The sequence below is a fragment of the Cupressus sempervirens genome, chromosome 4 (assembly GCF_028749045.1).
Source record: "Cupressus sempervirens isolate cs-2001-9-10 chromosome 4, ASM2874904v1, whole genome shotgun sequence".
In the NCBI taxonomy this organism is placed as follows: Eukaryota; Viridiplantae; Streptophyta; class Pinopsida; order Cupressales; family Cupressaceae; genus Cupressus; species Cupressus sempervirens.
Genome location: NC_143121.1, coordinates 376,537,227 through 376,553,997, shown reverse-complemented (window position 1 = coordinate 376,553,997; position 16,771 = coordinate 376,537,227). Strand labels below are relative to the sequence as shown.

The window sequence follows — 16,771 nt, the reverse complement described above, 5'->3', positions numbered from 1 at the left end:
GCAAAAAAACTCTGACACAATTTTAATACAGTTGTAACATTGCAAACCATATTTAGACAAGAAGGTGATGATCCAATTCAAATACAATTTCGCCAAGCACTAAAAAACATGTGCAACGCAAAACCACTGCTAAATGATTGGGAGTTGTTAACGACTCACAAACAAGAGCCTCACACCAAATGAACAACTTCAATTTGACAAAGCAACACATTTGTTTGCTACAAATGAACAAGTATCACTCCACAAAAAAAAATGCTAAAAGAACTCAATGTCCCTATTGCACTTTGTATTGCAATAAATATGCATCGTAGGCTTGAGGAATCTGTAGACAATGACCAACTACCGAGAGAGGTTTTATTATATAAAGAGAGGTTTTATTATGTAAACTTCAACATGTTAAGCTTACAACAAACCTCTAGATCACAGCTAGTCTTGTTAATGGATCTGTTGGGGAGGTGAAAGATACAATGTATCCAATAGGCTCAAAACTTCCTTTGTTACCTTCATATGTTATATTAGAGCTCAATAGCTACATTGGTCCACCTTGGGATCCCAACAACCCAAAAACCATTCCAATCCAACCCATTTCCTGAGGCAACTGTACACAACTACCCCTCACCACAGCCTGGGCTATCACTATACACAAATCACAAGGCCTTACCCTAGATAGAGCTACAATTGATATAGGTAGAACTGAAAGACAAAGCCTTATCTTCACAACAATCTCCAGAGTTAAACCCATCAAAGGACTTCGTATAGAGCCTTCCTTCTCTTTTGAATGCTTTTGTAAGATGCAAAAAAAAAACATAGAATATTATTAGAAATAAAGAAGAAGCACGTCTTCACTTGATCTCGCATACCAACCCCATCTACACTGCTACATCTGCAAAAAATGGTAATGTTTAGCATTCTAATACTATTCTTGTTTCATTAATTGGTTTCTTTTCTTGTAATCCATTACTCTTTTCTACAGATTGACATTTGTTGAATTCAAAAAGATGTTCACACACAACAATAAAATAGAATAGTACAAATTCAAGTATGTCAATTAACCTTTTCAAAGCTTTTAAAAATGAAACTATTTCATAATTTTACACCATTTAATCATATGCACTTCCTCTCATCAATTAACGTCGTTTTCCTTTTAATTGCAGGTGTTTTTTCTCATTGGCGGCTCAGATTTTGTTTGTATTTACATACAAAAGAATATATTTCAAAAACTATATAGTTCAAACCAACTCTTGAATTGGGATGTCATGCATTAAATAAAACATTTCAGTTGTATAATTTTCTGAACATCCAAAGATGTTACCCATATGCATTTGCCTCAATTCTATATAACAAATAAATTGTATGCTACCAATTTTAAATCCTCCATTTGATTTTACATCTCTTTTATTTAGATTTTAGAAAGAAAAAAAATCTATTGGCGTATCCCTTGCACCTCTTTCTGGTGCAAGTGCTAGTATATTCTATGTATCATTTCAGGATTCAAAAATAAATGAGACCGATCACTGGATCTAGTTTCCCACTAACATTCTGACATGGGGCTCAAGGCCAAATTTGGGCCAAAAAATGTGAGAACAAAATGTTTCAAGCATTTTGTGCTTGGGAGAATTAACCCAAATTTGAAATGTGTATCAGGATGGTGAAAAAGATGGAGGAAAAGAGGAATTGGGTTGCTAGGATCAAGCATAACGAACATTAGATCCCGAGATCACCTGAATGGGGCCTATTAGAGCATCCAATTTACGTGTGTCTACTTTTTAGAAGGTACAATATGTATGTATGTATGCATAATTATACATGTACACTCATTAATTAAAGTATGATTTAGTTCTAAATCCAAACTATATGGCTATAAGCGAAAATGCTTAACTCTTCCATCTTGTTTGGAAAATTTACAAGAAGATACAATGTTTTGTGACAGGAAAAATTAAAAAATCATGGTAAGGAATTTTGTTTGCCACTCTTTTATTTGTCATAGCTTCTTATTTCATCGTATGTTAAGCTTCTACATATTATGAATTTCATTCTTCAAAGAATGGTTGCTATTTTCATCTTTGCAACCACCTACTATTGATCATATTATAAAATATGTTTTTGTTTCAAGATTCCATTGTGTAGAGAAAATTTTGCATCAACATTTTGGATTACACTCCATTATTTCTACTTCAGCTCTCTCATCTAGGTTATGGATCATGACCACTAAGCATATTCGAAATGCTGACATGAAAATTTCTCCACATAGTAGAATAGTGATACAAAAGCATATTGATTATGGACTAAGGAAACCTATTCTCCTGGTGCTCAAACTAGTAATTTGTGTATTTACCAACTAGCTCTTTCTTAATCAAAGGTAGTAGAGATCCTCAAAGATCATCTCTCCTTTGATTGACTTATAAATCTTTGATTTAAAAACATCATATGGAAACAAAATTGAGATCATTGGTTGATCCATCATAGTTACAACATCAAGCAAAGGGAATCATACTCAAATTATTGATTAGAAATGTTGATCCTTGCTTGATTTTAAGTTTGCTATTACCACTTAGAAATATAAATGATTCATCATGGATCAAAATATAATGGGAGATATGGATAAGAGATTGAAGGTAGCAGATACTATAAGAAATATAGAGGATAGAAATTGTACTTGGAAAACTCGTCAATATAAATGAAGAAAAAATGATGAGGATGTGATGGGAACTGTCTCGGACGATTCAAAAAAAAATTTAAAAAGAGGGTAAAGACAAGCACACTCAAGCAAAAAGCAACCACAACAAGGAGGTTAGGCACAGGAAATTGAATGATGCTTGTGAGGAGACCCTTGCTTCTAGCTCTTTGGAGTTGTTTTCTATTTTTTTAGTTGCTTTTGGGTTATGTGATGTTACTTGTTTTGTTGGGTTAAGTGCAAGCCCACCTACCTCTTTTCTGCATTTTATCTTTGAATGTTTTGCCCTAGAATATATGTTCTAAACATGTGGGATCAAGGTCCCTTCCCTACTAATCTAAGCAAAAACATTAGGCCTTTTTATTATGTATTAATGAATAGAAAGGAAAAAATTATTCCCTACTCTCTATTTTTTTCAAAGAAAATGTTCCCTCTCCTTCAGCAATCCTATGTGCTTGAGAAAAAAGAAAGCCACCTTTATATGATAAGAACTTAGAAGTAATTTGTCAAATTGTCCCTTGTTATTGAATCTACCACTAAAATAGATATAAACAATTATACAAGTATTCTTCATCGCTATAATCTCTATCTTTATTACTTGTTAAGTTGAAAGGGTTAACACAGATCAATCTTGTGGGAGATTTTGATCATGGAAAGAATAGGAAATAACTAGCTCTATGTTATTTATCTATCATGCTTAGCAAGTTAGATACTGATTTTCTGGTTGGAGATGCTATAAAGCTTAGTGATTATCTTCATTTGGATTACTAAATCGGAAGAGTGTAGCCCTTTCTCTTCCAAACAGAGTACCTTGGAGAAATGGGCATCTTGGATGTTGAAGTTAACCTACATCAAGAATGCCCTAGACACAAGCACATCTACAAATAATTTTTATAGATCAACCCTTGTTTTTCAAAGAATGTAAAAATCAGCTTGTTTGTGCTATTGTGTCCTAATTGCCTGTAATGTCTCGTATTCTATCTGACAACCCAATTTACTCCTATTACACCCATAAACTTGTGCGACGACCAACTTGCTTGTAATTGTATTAAATGAAGCCAAGGATGATGTCGTATGGTGGAAAGAGGATGGTCGTACATGGAAGGAACTGGATGGTCATTTCTGGAAGGAACTGGATGGTTGTACGTGGAAGGAACTAAACAGTCGTGTGTAGAAGGAACTAAACGGCCGTGTGTGGAAGGAACTGGATGGTCATACATGGAAGTTAATGATGAAGATATTGGACTTGGAGTGTGTAGTCGTTAATGATGTCAAGCCCTAGTACACATGGAAGTAATAGTATAAATAAGACATATGCCACTCGCACAGACGTACAAATAATTGGCAATACAAATAATTGCAATCAAGTTCAAAAATATATATTCTCAGACTAAGATGGTGCTCCAGATGTGCCAAATCCGAAGCAAAGTAATCTGGAGACGAAATAGGGTGAGGATTGACTCCCACCAAAATCGGAATAGCCAAGTAGGGAAGATCTTCCACTTTCAAAATGGAAAACAAATTAGAACTCCAACAGGAATGCGCAGTACAAAGAAATAATCCAAATTACATACTAACAAGTTCCTAAATGTCAGTCATAAATAACCCTTAGGAGAAAACTCCCAAGGGTTTACAAAATAATGCCGACACGACAAACACCTACAAATAATTAATAAAAGTTGGGCCCGTACCTTAGTAATTAAAGGTCCATTTATAATATTATTTAAATTTTGGGACCATGAACTATTAAAAGCATTTTATTAAAATTGGGGACATTACAAATCCTCACCACCAAAACTCCAAGATCCCAAACCATGCACGAACATAGATAGCTATATCTGTTGGAAACTCCATGCTTCTTCAGGATCACATGAGTGTAATTGAATTCAATTGAGATGAGTAGACCACCACCAGGCTTCCACTACACCACTCTAGTATAAAGAATGCTATGTCCAAAACCACCAAGATCCCATAGAAGGCATTCAAAAAACACATCAGTGCTCCAATCCAAAAGCTAATGGGATCATGCACGCCAATCTCCTCTAGAGTCTCATCAATCAGGTGAATCTTGGCACTTCCATGAGGATGGTCTTGGATCAGCACAAATACAATGCCTTCACTAGATGCATTGCACTCCAACCCAGTTGGCACTACCACAATACCCATGCCAGATGGCATTTCCACTATGTTATTTGGCATTGCCATGATGTCATCCACTCTGGTATAAACAATGTTATGTCCAAAACCACCGAGATCCCATGGAAGGCATTCAAAAAACACATCAGGGCTCCAATCCAAAAGCTAATGAGATCATGCACGCCAATCTCCTCTAGAGTCTCATCAGTTAGGTGAATCTTGGCACTTCCATAAGGATGGTCTTGGATCAGCACAAATACAATGCCTTCTCTAAATGCATTGCACTCCAACCCAGTTGGCACTACCACAATACCCATACCAACCAATGTTGGCACCATGCCAGATGGCATTTCCACTGTGTTATTTGGCATTGCCATGATGTCATCCAACACTTCCATCACACCCATACTATTCATCCCATGTAGGTTGATAATTCTGTCATACCAAATGGCACTACCTTTGCACCTAAACTAGTTGGTACTATGGCAGTCGATAATTCCGCCATTCCAATCAGTGTTGTACAGTTGAAGAGAAACTTTCCATAAAGATTTTGTTGCTTCACTCTAATATAAACTTTGTCGTGTCCGTAGTCACCAGGATCCCAAAGAAGTCAGTCATAAACTACATCGATGTCTAGATCCACAAGCTTCATTTAATCATCAATCTCCTTAGGAAGCTCACAGCTCATATAGATCCTATTGTTTTTATGAGGAAGCCCTTCACATGGAAAATTTGCAGTCATGCACGACTTAGGCACAACTAAAGGATAAATTCCATATTCAACCAACTGTGGTTGCTCCTGCAAGGAATCTTCCGTAGCATCTCTATGAACTTGAACAATTGCTGGTAGAGCTTGCTCATTCGGAGGATCACTAATAGGACCCGAGGTTTCATCGAATTGATCAACGAGTATTGGTTTGATGAAACTAGTGCAAGCATCTTCTTCACCTTTTTCTTCTTGAAGTTTCAAGTGCTCTCCATTTGTAGGCATAGAAACTAACTCTTGCAAACATTCATGAGACTTCATTTTCCTCGTTACTCTGACTGCTATCACCAACCTCCTTAACCTTGTGCAATTGAGATGTCATTTTTTCTTCACAGTGCTTGAATACATTATCCTTTACCTTTTTCTTCTTTAAGTTTCAGGTGCTCTCCATTTGTAGGCATAGAAACCAACTCTTGCAAACATTCATGAGTCTTTATTTTCCTTGTCACTCTGACTACTATCACCAACCTCCTTAACCTTGTGCAATTGAGATGTCATTTTTTCTTCACAGTGCTTGAATACATTATTGACCAATCTACATGTTGCCATAGAAGAGACACATTCTAGATTACAAACAGCCCATGACATAGATATGATAGGTCGGGATATTTCATCCATCTCTTCAATGCACGAAATCATAAGTTTCTCCATAGCAACTGAAACCCTGGCATCGTGACACTCCTTGATTATGACCAAGAAATAATGAAACATATCATGAATCAAGTCTTGCAACTCTAGATCTAACAGGAGGTTACCTACTTGGACACTTGCAGAATTCTCCATTATTGTAAATCTCTTACCAAGTGGATCACCACTGAAGTCATCAAGGCTCTGAAAGTTGTTAATGATCAAATGCAATATCTCTATCATGGTGTTATTATCATAGGGTGCTCTAGAAGCCAAAATCCCCAAGATCTCACTAAGACATGTTGCAACTCCCAACCTTATTTCCTTCTCATGGGGTCTCAAAAGCTTGGGTTGACTTAAGACATCCTTAATCAAAGAAAGGATCCTCAGTATAAATCTTGAAGGTAATTGGTCCACCTTACACAAAAATACTTCCAATATATCTACTGCAAAATCAACACCCTCGTTGAGCTCTTCATCAATCTTTTGTCATGCCTTTATCCACCACTTTCCATCACTGTTGGGCGCCATACATTGATCCCAATCCCAAAATCTCTCAATCATCCCAACAGGTTGGCAAGATCACTAGCTCTGATACCACTATAATGTCTTATATTCTATCCAACAACCCAATTTATTCCTATTACACCCAAAAACTTGTGCAACAACCAATTTGCTTGTAAATATATTGAATGGAGGTAAGGACGATGTTGTATGGTGGGATCTAGATGGTCGTATGGGGAAGGAACTGGATGGATGGCCGTACATGGAAGGAATTGGATGAAGATACTAGATTTGGAGTGCATCATCATTAATGATGTCAAGCCCTATTATAGATGGAAGTAATAATATAAATAAGACATTCACCACTCACAGATAATTGCCAATCGCACAAATAATTGCCAATACCAATAATTGCAATCAAGTTAAGAAATGCATATTCTCAAACAAAGATGGCGCTCCAGATGTGCCAAATCCGAAGCAAAGTAATCCAGAGACGGAATAGGGTGAGGATTGAATCCCACTGAAACTGGAATAGCCAAGTAGGGAAGATCTTCCACCTCCGAAAAGACGAACAAGTTAGAACTCCAACAGGAATTCGCAGAACAAAGAAATAATCCAAATTGCATACTTCCTATATACCAATTACAGATACACCTTCGAAGAAAACTCACAAGGGTTTACAAAATAACATCGACACAGCAAACACCTATGGATAATTAATAAATATTGCCCCCCCCCCCCCCACCCCCCCGCCCGCCAATAATTAAAGGTCCATTTATAATATTATTTAGATTTTGGGACCATGAACTATTAAAAGTATTTTAATAAAATTGGGGACATTACATTTGCTGCCCTTGATAAAACAAGGGTCAATCCCAGATGTATCTGTAAAAGAAGATTTTACCCTACAAATGAAAGGGAAGTTATCAGCCTGTACTCAGATTGAAATAGTCTTGCAGCAGATCACCTTCAAAACACACAATTGTCTCTTTTTCTACCCAAAAAAGAAAGAAGAATCTAAAATATCAACACTATGCAATCATATCTTGGCTTGCAACCACCAAAGAAGTATTAACCATTGTCACCTTTGAGTGTGCAAGACCTTCGCTTTCCAATTGGCCAGGTGGAGATTTGCCACCATATTTAGTATCAATGATACCTCATCTATTATTCACACAATCAAAAGATGAAAACTGTCTCACTCAGGCAAGCAAAACTCTACTTAAAAAATATTAAAGCCACTTCCCATTACTCTCCTTCCAAACCCTAGAACAAGACTACAAAAATCTTACCCATCATCCATTTACTATGTGCTTCCTCATAAAAGATAAAAAAGCTAATGAAGTGTGTTAAAGTTTTCATGAGCATGCATAGGTTATACATTAACCAAAACACACAATGTTCACCTAACCCAATAAGCCATGAGCTTTTAAATGATCTTTTTGTGAAGTGACTTCAAAAACGAACATATCTTTAATTGTAACAAGATTCTTGAATAAAATCATTTTCACAAGCAGACTCTAATGGAAAGCTGCTGAATCATATTTTGCAATACTGGTAAAAAAACATTATGTCTATATTTCACTAAAATTCTGACAAATATACACTCTCAAGCTTAAACAATAGACTGAATAAATTCAACTCTTACACTGAAGAGTTCTTGACAAAGTATTCACCAAAAAACTTAGACGAAACAGATATAAAAGTTAGAACCTATGAAGGAAGATATAAAATCTCACAGATTTCAGCAGAAGGGCCTGTTATGAGTTGAGGAGTAGAAAAGATAGAACCAATGCACCAAGCAGTCTTCCATTGATCAGATAATTCCATATTGCTCCTAATTGTTAAGCCAAACATGGTCAATATAATCCAATAAGAATTCTCAAACAATGAAAATAAAACACAAGCTGCAAATAGTTCCAACCAAATAAGTAATTTAAATATGTGAAAATCTATTCAGCCAGATGATGAGCCATTTTTAAGTCAACTATTCTGCAATTACAATACTCCATATTGAGTAAACAACACAATGGAAATATCACACTTAATTAGAGCATTACATAAAAATGCTGCTGTGTTATGAACAAAAATATTAAACTTAGATAGCATGTGGCATTTAAAAGTTGTTGGCTTACATGAATCACTTTCATAAATCTTTTACTCATATGTGGAACACTACTTGTCACTGAGAGGCAGGGGTGAATCAGCATAACTAAAAGCTTAACAATTCTACCACAAAACTAAGTGATTGTTTATAATTCAACTAATCATCAGTTAAAGATAAAGCAACGACAATACACACAAACATGAACACCAAAATTAGCTGGAATTTCCAAGCTGAGAAAAACCACAATGCCACATGTACTCACTAAACATGTACTCGCTGTATCCAAATATCTGATTACAAAGATTTAGGCAAGAAGCCAAGGAACTCATTGTCCCTACCATTTTAGACACACTTCCAAGGATCTTATTAATCCTCAAGAAAACAACAAAAGTGGATCTTCACAAATCAGCAATGGACACTCACTGCTTCCCAGTAATCATAACAAAAAATGGGAAAAGAATCACCTGATCTGTTTTGGTGATGTTTCTGTCTGACTCAGAAGTATTCACCTTAATTTTGCTTGTTCACACAATCTTGCCTTCACAATTTGTTTTCAAAATCTTAACGATAACCTCACATACACATACACATATCATCCTTTTCCATTCAAATATATAGAGACTTTTCCATCGGAAACATCAACAAGATCATATGTAAAAAGATAAGCATTTGTATTACAAAGTCAGCCACCTTGGGTGAAAATATTCAATGTGGCCCATGCAAAGAGATAAAGGGGACCCAAACCCATCATAAAAGATCTTCAAATAATATAATTCATCCACATGCATTGCAACTTCTTCCAAAGTCGCTCTCAAAGGCAATGTGCAGAAATGCATTAAAAACAAGTAAATAGTCGACCCCAAAACACTTCTCGAAGCATATTGGAGTAACAAGTGAATTTCAAGTTTTTGGAAGCGTATTGCTAGTTCTCTATTTGATATAATTAAAAGTCTTTAACAAGTCATATCATCACAGTACTAAAGAGTCTACGAATAAAACAGCATGTTTACGATCTGTGGTCCGTTCAGATCAACATTAAAACATCAGACCAATCAAAATTAAGTGTCTATTGCTCAAAAAAAGAATATCATGTAGTAATATTATCAATAAAAAACTCATCCCTCCATCTAGGCTGTCCATGGAAGAGGCCCTTCAGCCCATCTGAGCCTCTTGGCTCCGTCTCTGATGACAGTCTTCGGATCCTTCATCAAGCTCTGTCATGTTAATGCTGGGGCATGAGGGACAGCGCTGATCATTATGCATGGGGGTCTTCCTTCATTAAATTCAGAGACATTCTTTGTAATCACAGTTACATTTGCCATGTCCATATTGTCTGCCAGCCAGTTCACAAACCTCCTCATCCTGGTCTTGCTGACGTTAGCATTTGTGCTGGTACCTGGCTGATTCACTGTTTCCATCTGTTTGTTCAGGTCTTCAAGTTCCCTTCTTAACTTGATTTGGTCCAGCATGTCTTTAAGGGTACCCTCGAAGGTGAATGGTTCGTTGTCTTTTGCTTTAACCTCAAACTGAATGTTCTCATCCTTGAGTACCTTAGAACAGGCACTAGTAATCCTTATTTCCTGCCTCTCCTTTATAGCTATTTGTGACTTGCATACAAATTTTATGCATAATGAGTCTCCGCAGAGACTCGGTAAGGATCCTAATCCTATCTTTAAATACATCATCATTCCTAATTAACCAAATAGACCAAAGTAAGACGAAAAAATGGCCCAAAATTTGTTTAGGTGTTTTGAGAGACCATGGATACAATCAATAACAGCATGGAAGATGAGGATGTCAGGGTTCAAATGAATGCCAAACCAATTCCAGACCCCTTTAGCAAAGTCACATTCAGAGAACAAGTGAGAAATAGTTTCAAGGTTCGAGCACAAGGTACATGGGAAAGGGTCACTATTAGTGTTGTTCAAAGGTAAACGATGGAGCAGGGCTTGTCAAAAAATGCATGTAATGGACTTATAGCTCTGATACCACTGTAACGGACACCCAGGAATGCCCAAAAGCTAAACCAAGGCTGAAATTATATTAATGCTGAAAATGTTGCAATCAATTACAAAGAGATGTATTCCAAAGGCCAAACCCTAAGGGAATGACGTCTAGAATGTTACAACAGAGAATGAACGTCCTCTATTGCCAAAAAAAGGAGTGTGATTCACACATCTAAGCTCTTATCAAATGCAAGTCATAATCCTCCGATACAATAATCCAATGATCAACAATGAGACTTTCACCCCTATTTATCCTTTTCTTCATCCTTCTGGAAGGAACTAAAACATTAATTAATTGCACGAGTTAGAAGCTTCTTCCTTCCAATAATTAATGCATACCCTAGAAATTCCTCCCTGACAATAATTAATTAAATCACGAGAGGCTTCCGTCCTTCCAATAATTAATACATACCCTAGAAGCTTTTAATACAAAGTCACCTTTTAATTTTTAATTGAATGACTTTAATTTTTCTTATCCTCCACTTAGATTTTGGAGAACGTGAAGGCTAAAAGATGGGATCATTACAAATCCGCCCTCCTTGAAATTGCTTGTCCTCAAGCAATTAACTAACATAATGGACTCCTACCTCCACCTGGATCCCAATATGTGATATCCATATGGAAAAACCAATTGCAAACCTGCATCATCAAGACCAACCCCTGTAGCCTAACATTCAAAACTTGTGCTAATGAAGTTAGAATGTCACCATAAGGCAACTCCATAAAAGATTTATGAAATGTCTTCTTCCTTGTATCCATCCACATAATATATATTGGACTAGAATGCATATTATCACCATCATGCATTGAAAAAGATGTAGCTATAGGTGAACCATATGTACTCATGCTAACTATATCAACAATAAGTGTTGCCGCATCAAAATATATAGACATAGGAACAACATTAACTGCTGCAACAGAAAACTGAACTGAATTTGTAGTTGATGAAAACTCATAATCATTAACATGTGTGGCTTCATTAGAAAATACATCAACCACTACATTTATACCATTAAACTCCTCATTGGATGCTTCAACTGACATAGAAGTGGCTGCTGATATGATAATATCCTCGCATTCTCCTAATTCCACTATTGCTACGTCATCATCCCCTGACAAGGCTTCATATGTGGTCTCCTGAACCAACTACTGAAATTATATTAATTCTAAAAATGTTGCAATCAAGTACAAAGAGATGTATTCCAAAGGCCAAACCCTAAGGGAATGACATCTAGAATGTTACAACAGAGAATGAACGTCCTCTATTGCCAAAAAAGAGTGTGATTCACACATCCAAGCTCTTATCAAATGCAAGTTATAATCATCTGATACAATAATCCGATGATCAACAATGAGACTTTCACCCCTATTTATCCTTTTGTTCATCCTTTTGGAAGGAACTAAAACATTAATTAATTGCAAGGGCTAGAAGCTTCCTCCTTCCAATAATTAATGTATACCCTAAAAACTCCTCCCTGGAAATAATTAATTAAATCGAGAGGCTTTCGTCCTTCCAATACTTAATACATACCCTAGAAGCTATTAATACAAAGTCACCTTTTAATTTTAATTGAATGACTTTAATTTTTTCTTATGCTCCACTTAGGCTTTGGAGAACGTGAAGGCCAAAAGATGAGATCATTACAAATCCGCCCTCCTTGAAATTGCTTGTCCTCAAGCAATTAAGTAACATAATGGACTCTAACCTCCACCTGGATCCCAATATGTAATATCCATATGGAAGTTAAACCAACTACAAACCCGCATCATCAGGACCAACCCCTGTAGCCTAACATTCAAAACTTGTGCTGATGAAGTCAGAGTGTCACCATAAGGAAACTCCATAGAAGATTTATGAAACGTCTTCTTCCCTATATCCATCCACATAATATATATTGGACTGGAATGCATATCATCACCATCATGCATTGAAAAAGATGTAGCTGCAGGTGAATCATATGTACTCATGCTAACTGTATCAACAATAGGTGTTGCTGCATAGAAATATATGGACATAGGAACAACAGTAACTGCTGCAATAGAAAATTGAACCGAATTTGTAGTTGATGAAAGCTCATAATCATCAACATGTGTGGCTTCATTAGAAAATACATCAACCACTACATTTATACCATTAAACTCCTCATTGGATGGTTCAACTGACACAGAAGTGGCTGCTGATATGACAGTATCCTCATGTTCTCCTAGTCCCACTATTACTTCAGCACCATCTCCCGACAAAGCTTCATATGTGGTCTCCTGACTTTGCACACATGTTTCTACTGATTCCACTGAAACACCCATATCACCAACATCATAGATGGGTGGCTCTATACGTGTCTCGATCCCACCTAAGGAAGCAACTACCTCCTGCACTGGAGCAACATACAAATCTTCAATATTGATGCCCATCTGTCTAGCCATGAGCTGCAACATCATGTCCATTCGCCTATTCTGCTCCTGCTGCATACGCTGCCCCTGCTCTAATGTATCCAGTAATTGTCTGAACATTACGTCCCCCTGATCTGGACCGACATTCCCGCCTCCGCCTTATCCTGTATACCTGTCATCTCGATCACCCATATTGTTGTCCTGATCAAAGAATATCTCCTCTGTGTCTGTATGGTTGGATTCAATGTCCCCCTGCACGGATGTACTAGATTGTTTGCTTTGCAAGTCTGAAATCCTATTTTGTCTTGCTCTGGTATCGCGAAAATTATAAGGCCCCTTGTCGCATGCTCAAACATAAATGCTTAGCTTGTGTTTTTTTTTTTTTTTTTTTTAGCGTTTTGACATTTCGTCAAACACTTTTCCCTCTATCCGACTGTTCCAAATTTCCTATAAGACCTCCACAAGATGGCAGGACTTATAGCTCTGATACCACTGTAATGGTTACCCTAGAAATAGCTCTGATACCACTGTAACAGACACCCAGGAATGCCCAAAAGCTAAACCAAGGCTGAAATTATATTAATGCTGAGAATGTTGTAATCAATTACAAAGAGATGTATTCCAAAGGCCAAACCCTAAGGGAATGACATCTAGAATGTTACAACAGAGAATGAACGTCCTCTATTGCCCAAAAAAAGAGTGTGATTCACACATCCAAGCTCTTATCAAATAAAAGTCATAATCATCCCATGATCAGCAATATGACTTTCAACCCTATTTATCCTTTTCTTCATCCTTCTGGAAGGAACTAAAACATTAATTAATTGCAAGAGCTAGAAGCTTCCTCCTTCCAATAATTAATGCATTATCTAGAAATTCCTCCCTGGCAATAATTAATTAAATCACGAGAGGCTTCCGTCCTTCCAATAATTAATACATACCCTAGAAGCTACTCCCTTGTAATTAATAATTAAATTAATTAAATACAAAGTCACCTTTTAATTTTTAATTGAATGACTTTATAAGAAATTAATTTGATTTCTTCTTATCATCAATGCTAATGCCCATCTGTCTAGCCATAAGCTGCAACATCATATCCATTCGCCTATTCTGCTCCTGTTGCATACGTTGCCCCTTCTCTAATGTACCCAATAACTGTCTGAACATCACATCTTGATCTGGACTAATATACATCTTTATCTAGCTATCAATATGATCTCCACAGGATGGCAGGACTTATAGCTCTGATACCACTGTAATGGACTTATAGCTCTGATACCACTGTAACGGACACCCAAGAATGCCCAAAAGCTAAACCAAGGCTGAAATTATATTAATGTTGGAAATGTTGCAATCAATTACAAAGAGATGTATTCCAAAGGCCAAACCCTAAGGGAATGACGTCTAGAATGTTACAACAGAGAATGAACGTCCTCTATTGCCAAAAAAAGGATTGTGATTCACACATCCAAGCTCTTATCAAATGCAAGTCATAATCCTCCGATACAATAATCCGATGATCAACAATGAGACTTTCACCCCTATTTATCCTTTTCTTCATCCTTCTGAAAGGAACTAAAACATTAATTAATTGCAAGAGCTAGAAGCTTCTTCCTTCCAATAATTAATGCATACCCTAGAAATTCCTCCCTGTCAATAATTAATTAAATCGCGAGAGGCTTCCGTCCTTCCAATAATTAATACATACCCTAGAAGCTTTTAATACAAAGTCACCTTTTAATTTTTAATTGAATGACTTTAATTTTTCTTATCCTCCACTTAGATTTTGGAGAACGTGAAGGCTAAAAGATGGGATCATTACAATGCATTGGATCTTAAGCTCAATATTACGGTGCCAAATTAAGGAGAGTTGTTTAAACCAGCATTTAGATTCCAGATTACGTGTCCACTTGGCATTATGTAATAACCCCAACCGGTTATGACTTCGTCAAACACCAATTTCTTCTCTAGTTCAGTTGTTTGACATTTTGTCGAACACTTTGCAAGCAAGCTCTAATACCACTCTAATATCCCTTGCCCAAATTGACTAGTTTTTGCTCAAAGAATATTGTCAAATTGTCAAACACTTATATGTTGCCTTTCTCTTTTCTAATTTTTTTGTATTTCAGATTGTTTGATATAGTTTGAATGATGCTAAGAAATTTAGAATGTCCGCGAATGATATTACAATACCTCTTGCAATGAACTAATATGCAAGTGCAGTTATTTTGGTATTTTCAATGCATATACATGGAAACTAGATATGGAATGCATACCTGCAACGAACTAACATTTTGACAAACAATTGGCATACAACTATTATGCTGATCATATATGCTATTAGATGGACATTTCGTCAAACAAATGGTAGCAACATATATCTCCTTTATTGAATTCATTCCCATGTATGATGTTGCTATGAATTTGCCAAGACAAATGGGCTTACAATAATGACTACAGCAATGTCAAATCTGATTCTGAGTTATCACTTACAATAGCAAAATTATATGCCTAAGATTACAATGCTAACTACTAATAGTTGCAAGAGGAACCTGATAATGGTGATGCCCAATGGATGGAGATGAAAGTTGCAATCAAAATCAAGCATAAATATTGTAGCGTGGGTGTTGTAGCGCGGCACCGTTCACGCGTATTGTAGCAGTAAGGAAAAAAAAACGATTACTAATGGATGCCAAAGCTGAATCTTCAGGTCTGCACTCGTTAGTCCTTCAATATTCTTCAATCCCTTCGGTTATTACTTAACTTTAAGCACAAATAGAACTTCAAAATTAAGCTCTCTCGAATGCCAAATTCAGTAGATATTTCACCACCTCAAATGGTTGTAACACTAAAGAATTGACGCTCTTCAATGGCTAACTGAAATCATAAATGCTTAGTTTCTTCTCCCAAGTTCATATCAAATGCAATTGACAATGATCAGATGCCTAACAATGAATCTCTCACCTTTATTTATTCTTTTCCTTCACCCTTCTAGAAGGAAATAAAATATTATTTAATTGCACTCTCTAAAAGCTTCCCCCTTTCCAATACAATAATTAGTTGTCCTTCTAGAAAATGCACTCTCTAGAAGCTTCCCCTTTCCAATACAATAATTAGTTGTGCTTTTAGAAAATTAAATTAATTAAATATAAAGTCACCTTTAGATTTATTTATTTATTGAGTTTAATTTTATTTATTTCTCCACTTAGCCTTCGGAGAATGAAAAGCTAAGAACTCCATTGAGGGTCTAAAAGATGGGGAATATTATAGGTTATTAGAATGGTATCAGAGCTTGCTTGCAATGTGTTTGACGAAATGTCAAACAACTGAACTAGAGAAGAAATTGGTGTTTGACAAAGTTATAACCAGTTGGGGTTATTACAGTGGTATCAAAGCGGTTTCTTGCCATCCCATGGGGTAGGAAATTTATATTATTGACAGATTTGTTGTTGCATTTAGAGTGACCAGCACTATAGCATTTTCTAGCCATGGACAGACATAGGAGGATTGGCAGTTCTAAAAGTGAGTGGAGTAATGAGGAAGTTAGCACGAAGATGAAT

General features: G+C 36.4%; 1 protein-coding gene across 1 annotated transcript in view; it reads right to left on the bottom strand.

Annotated features, from left to right (window-relative positions):
* LOC149561641 (TATA box-binding protein associated factor RNA polymerase I subunit C) overlaps positions 1–16,771 on the bottom strand; it is a 184,243-nt gene that overhangs the window by 147,013 nt on the left and 20,459 nt on the right. The window contains exon 2 of the mRNA XM_089825222.1: positions 8,447–8,544. Within this exon, the coding sequence (XP_089681348.1) occupies positions 8,447–8,537 (91 nt within the window). The 5' untranslated portion in view covers positions 8,538–8,544. The remainder of the gene's footprint in view (positions 1–8,446; positions 8,545–16,771) is intronic.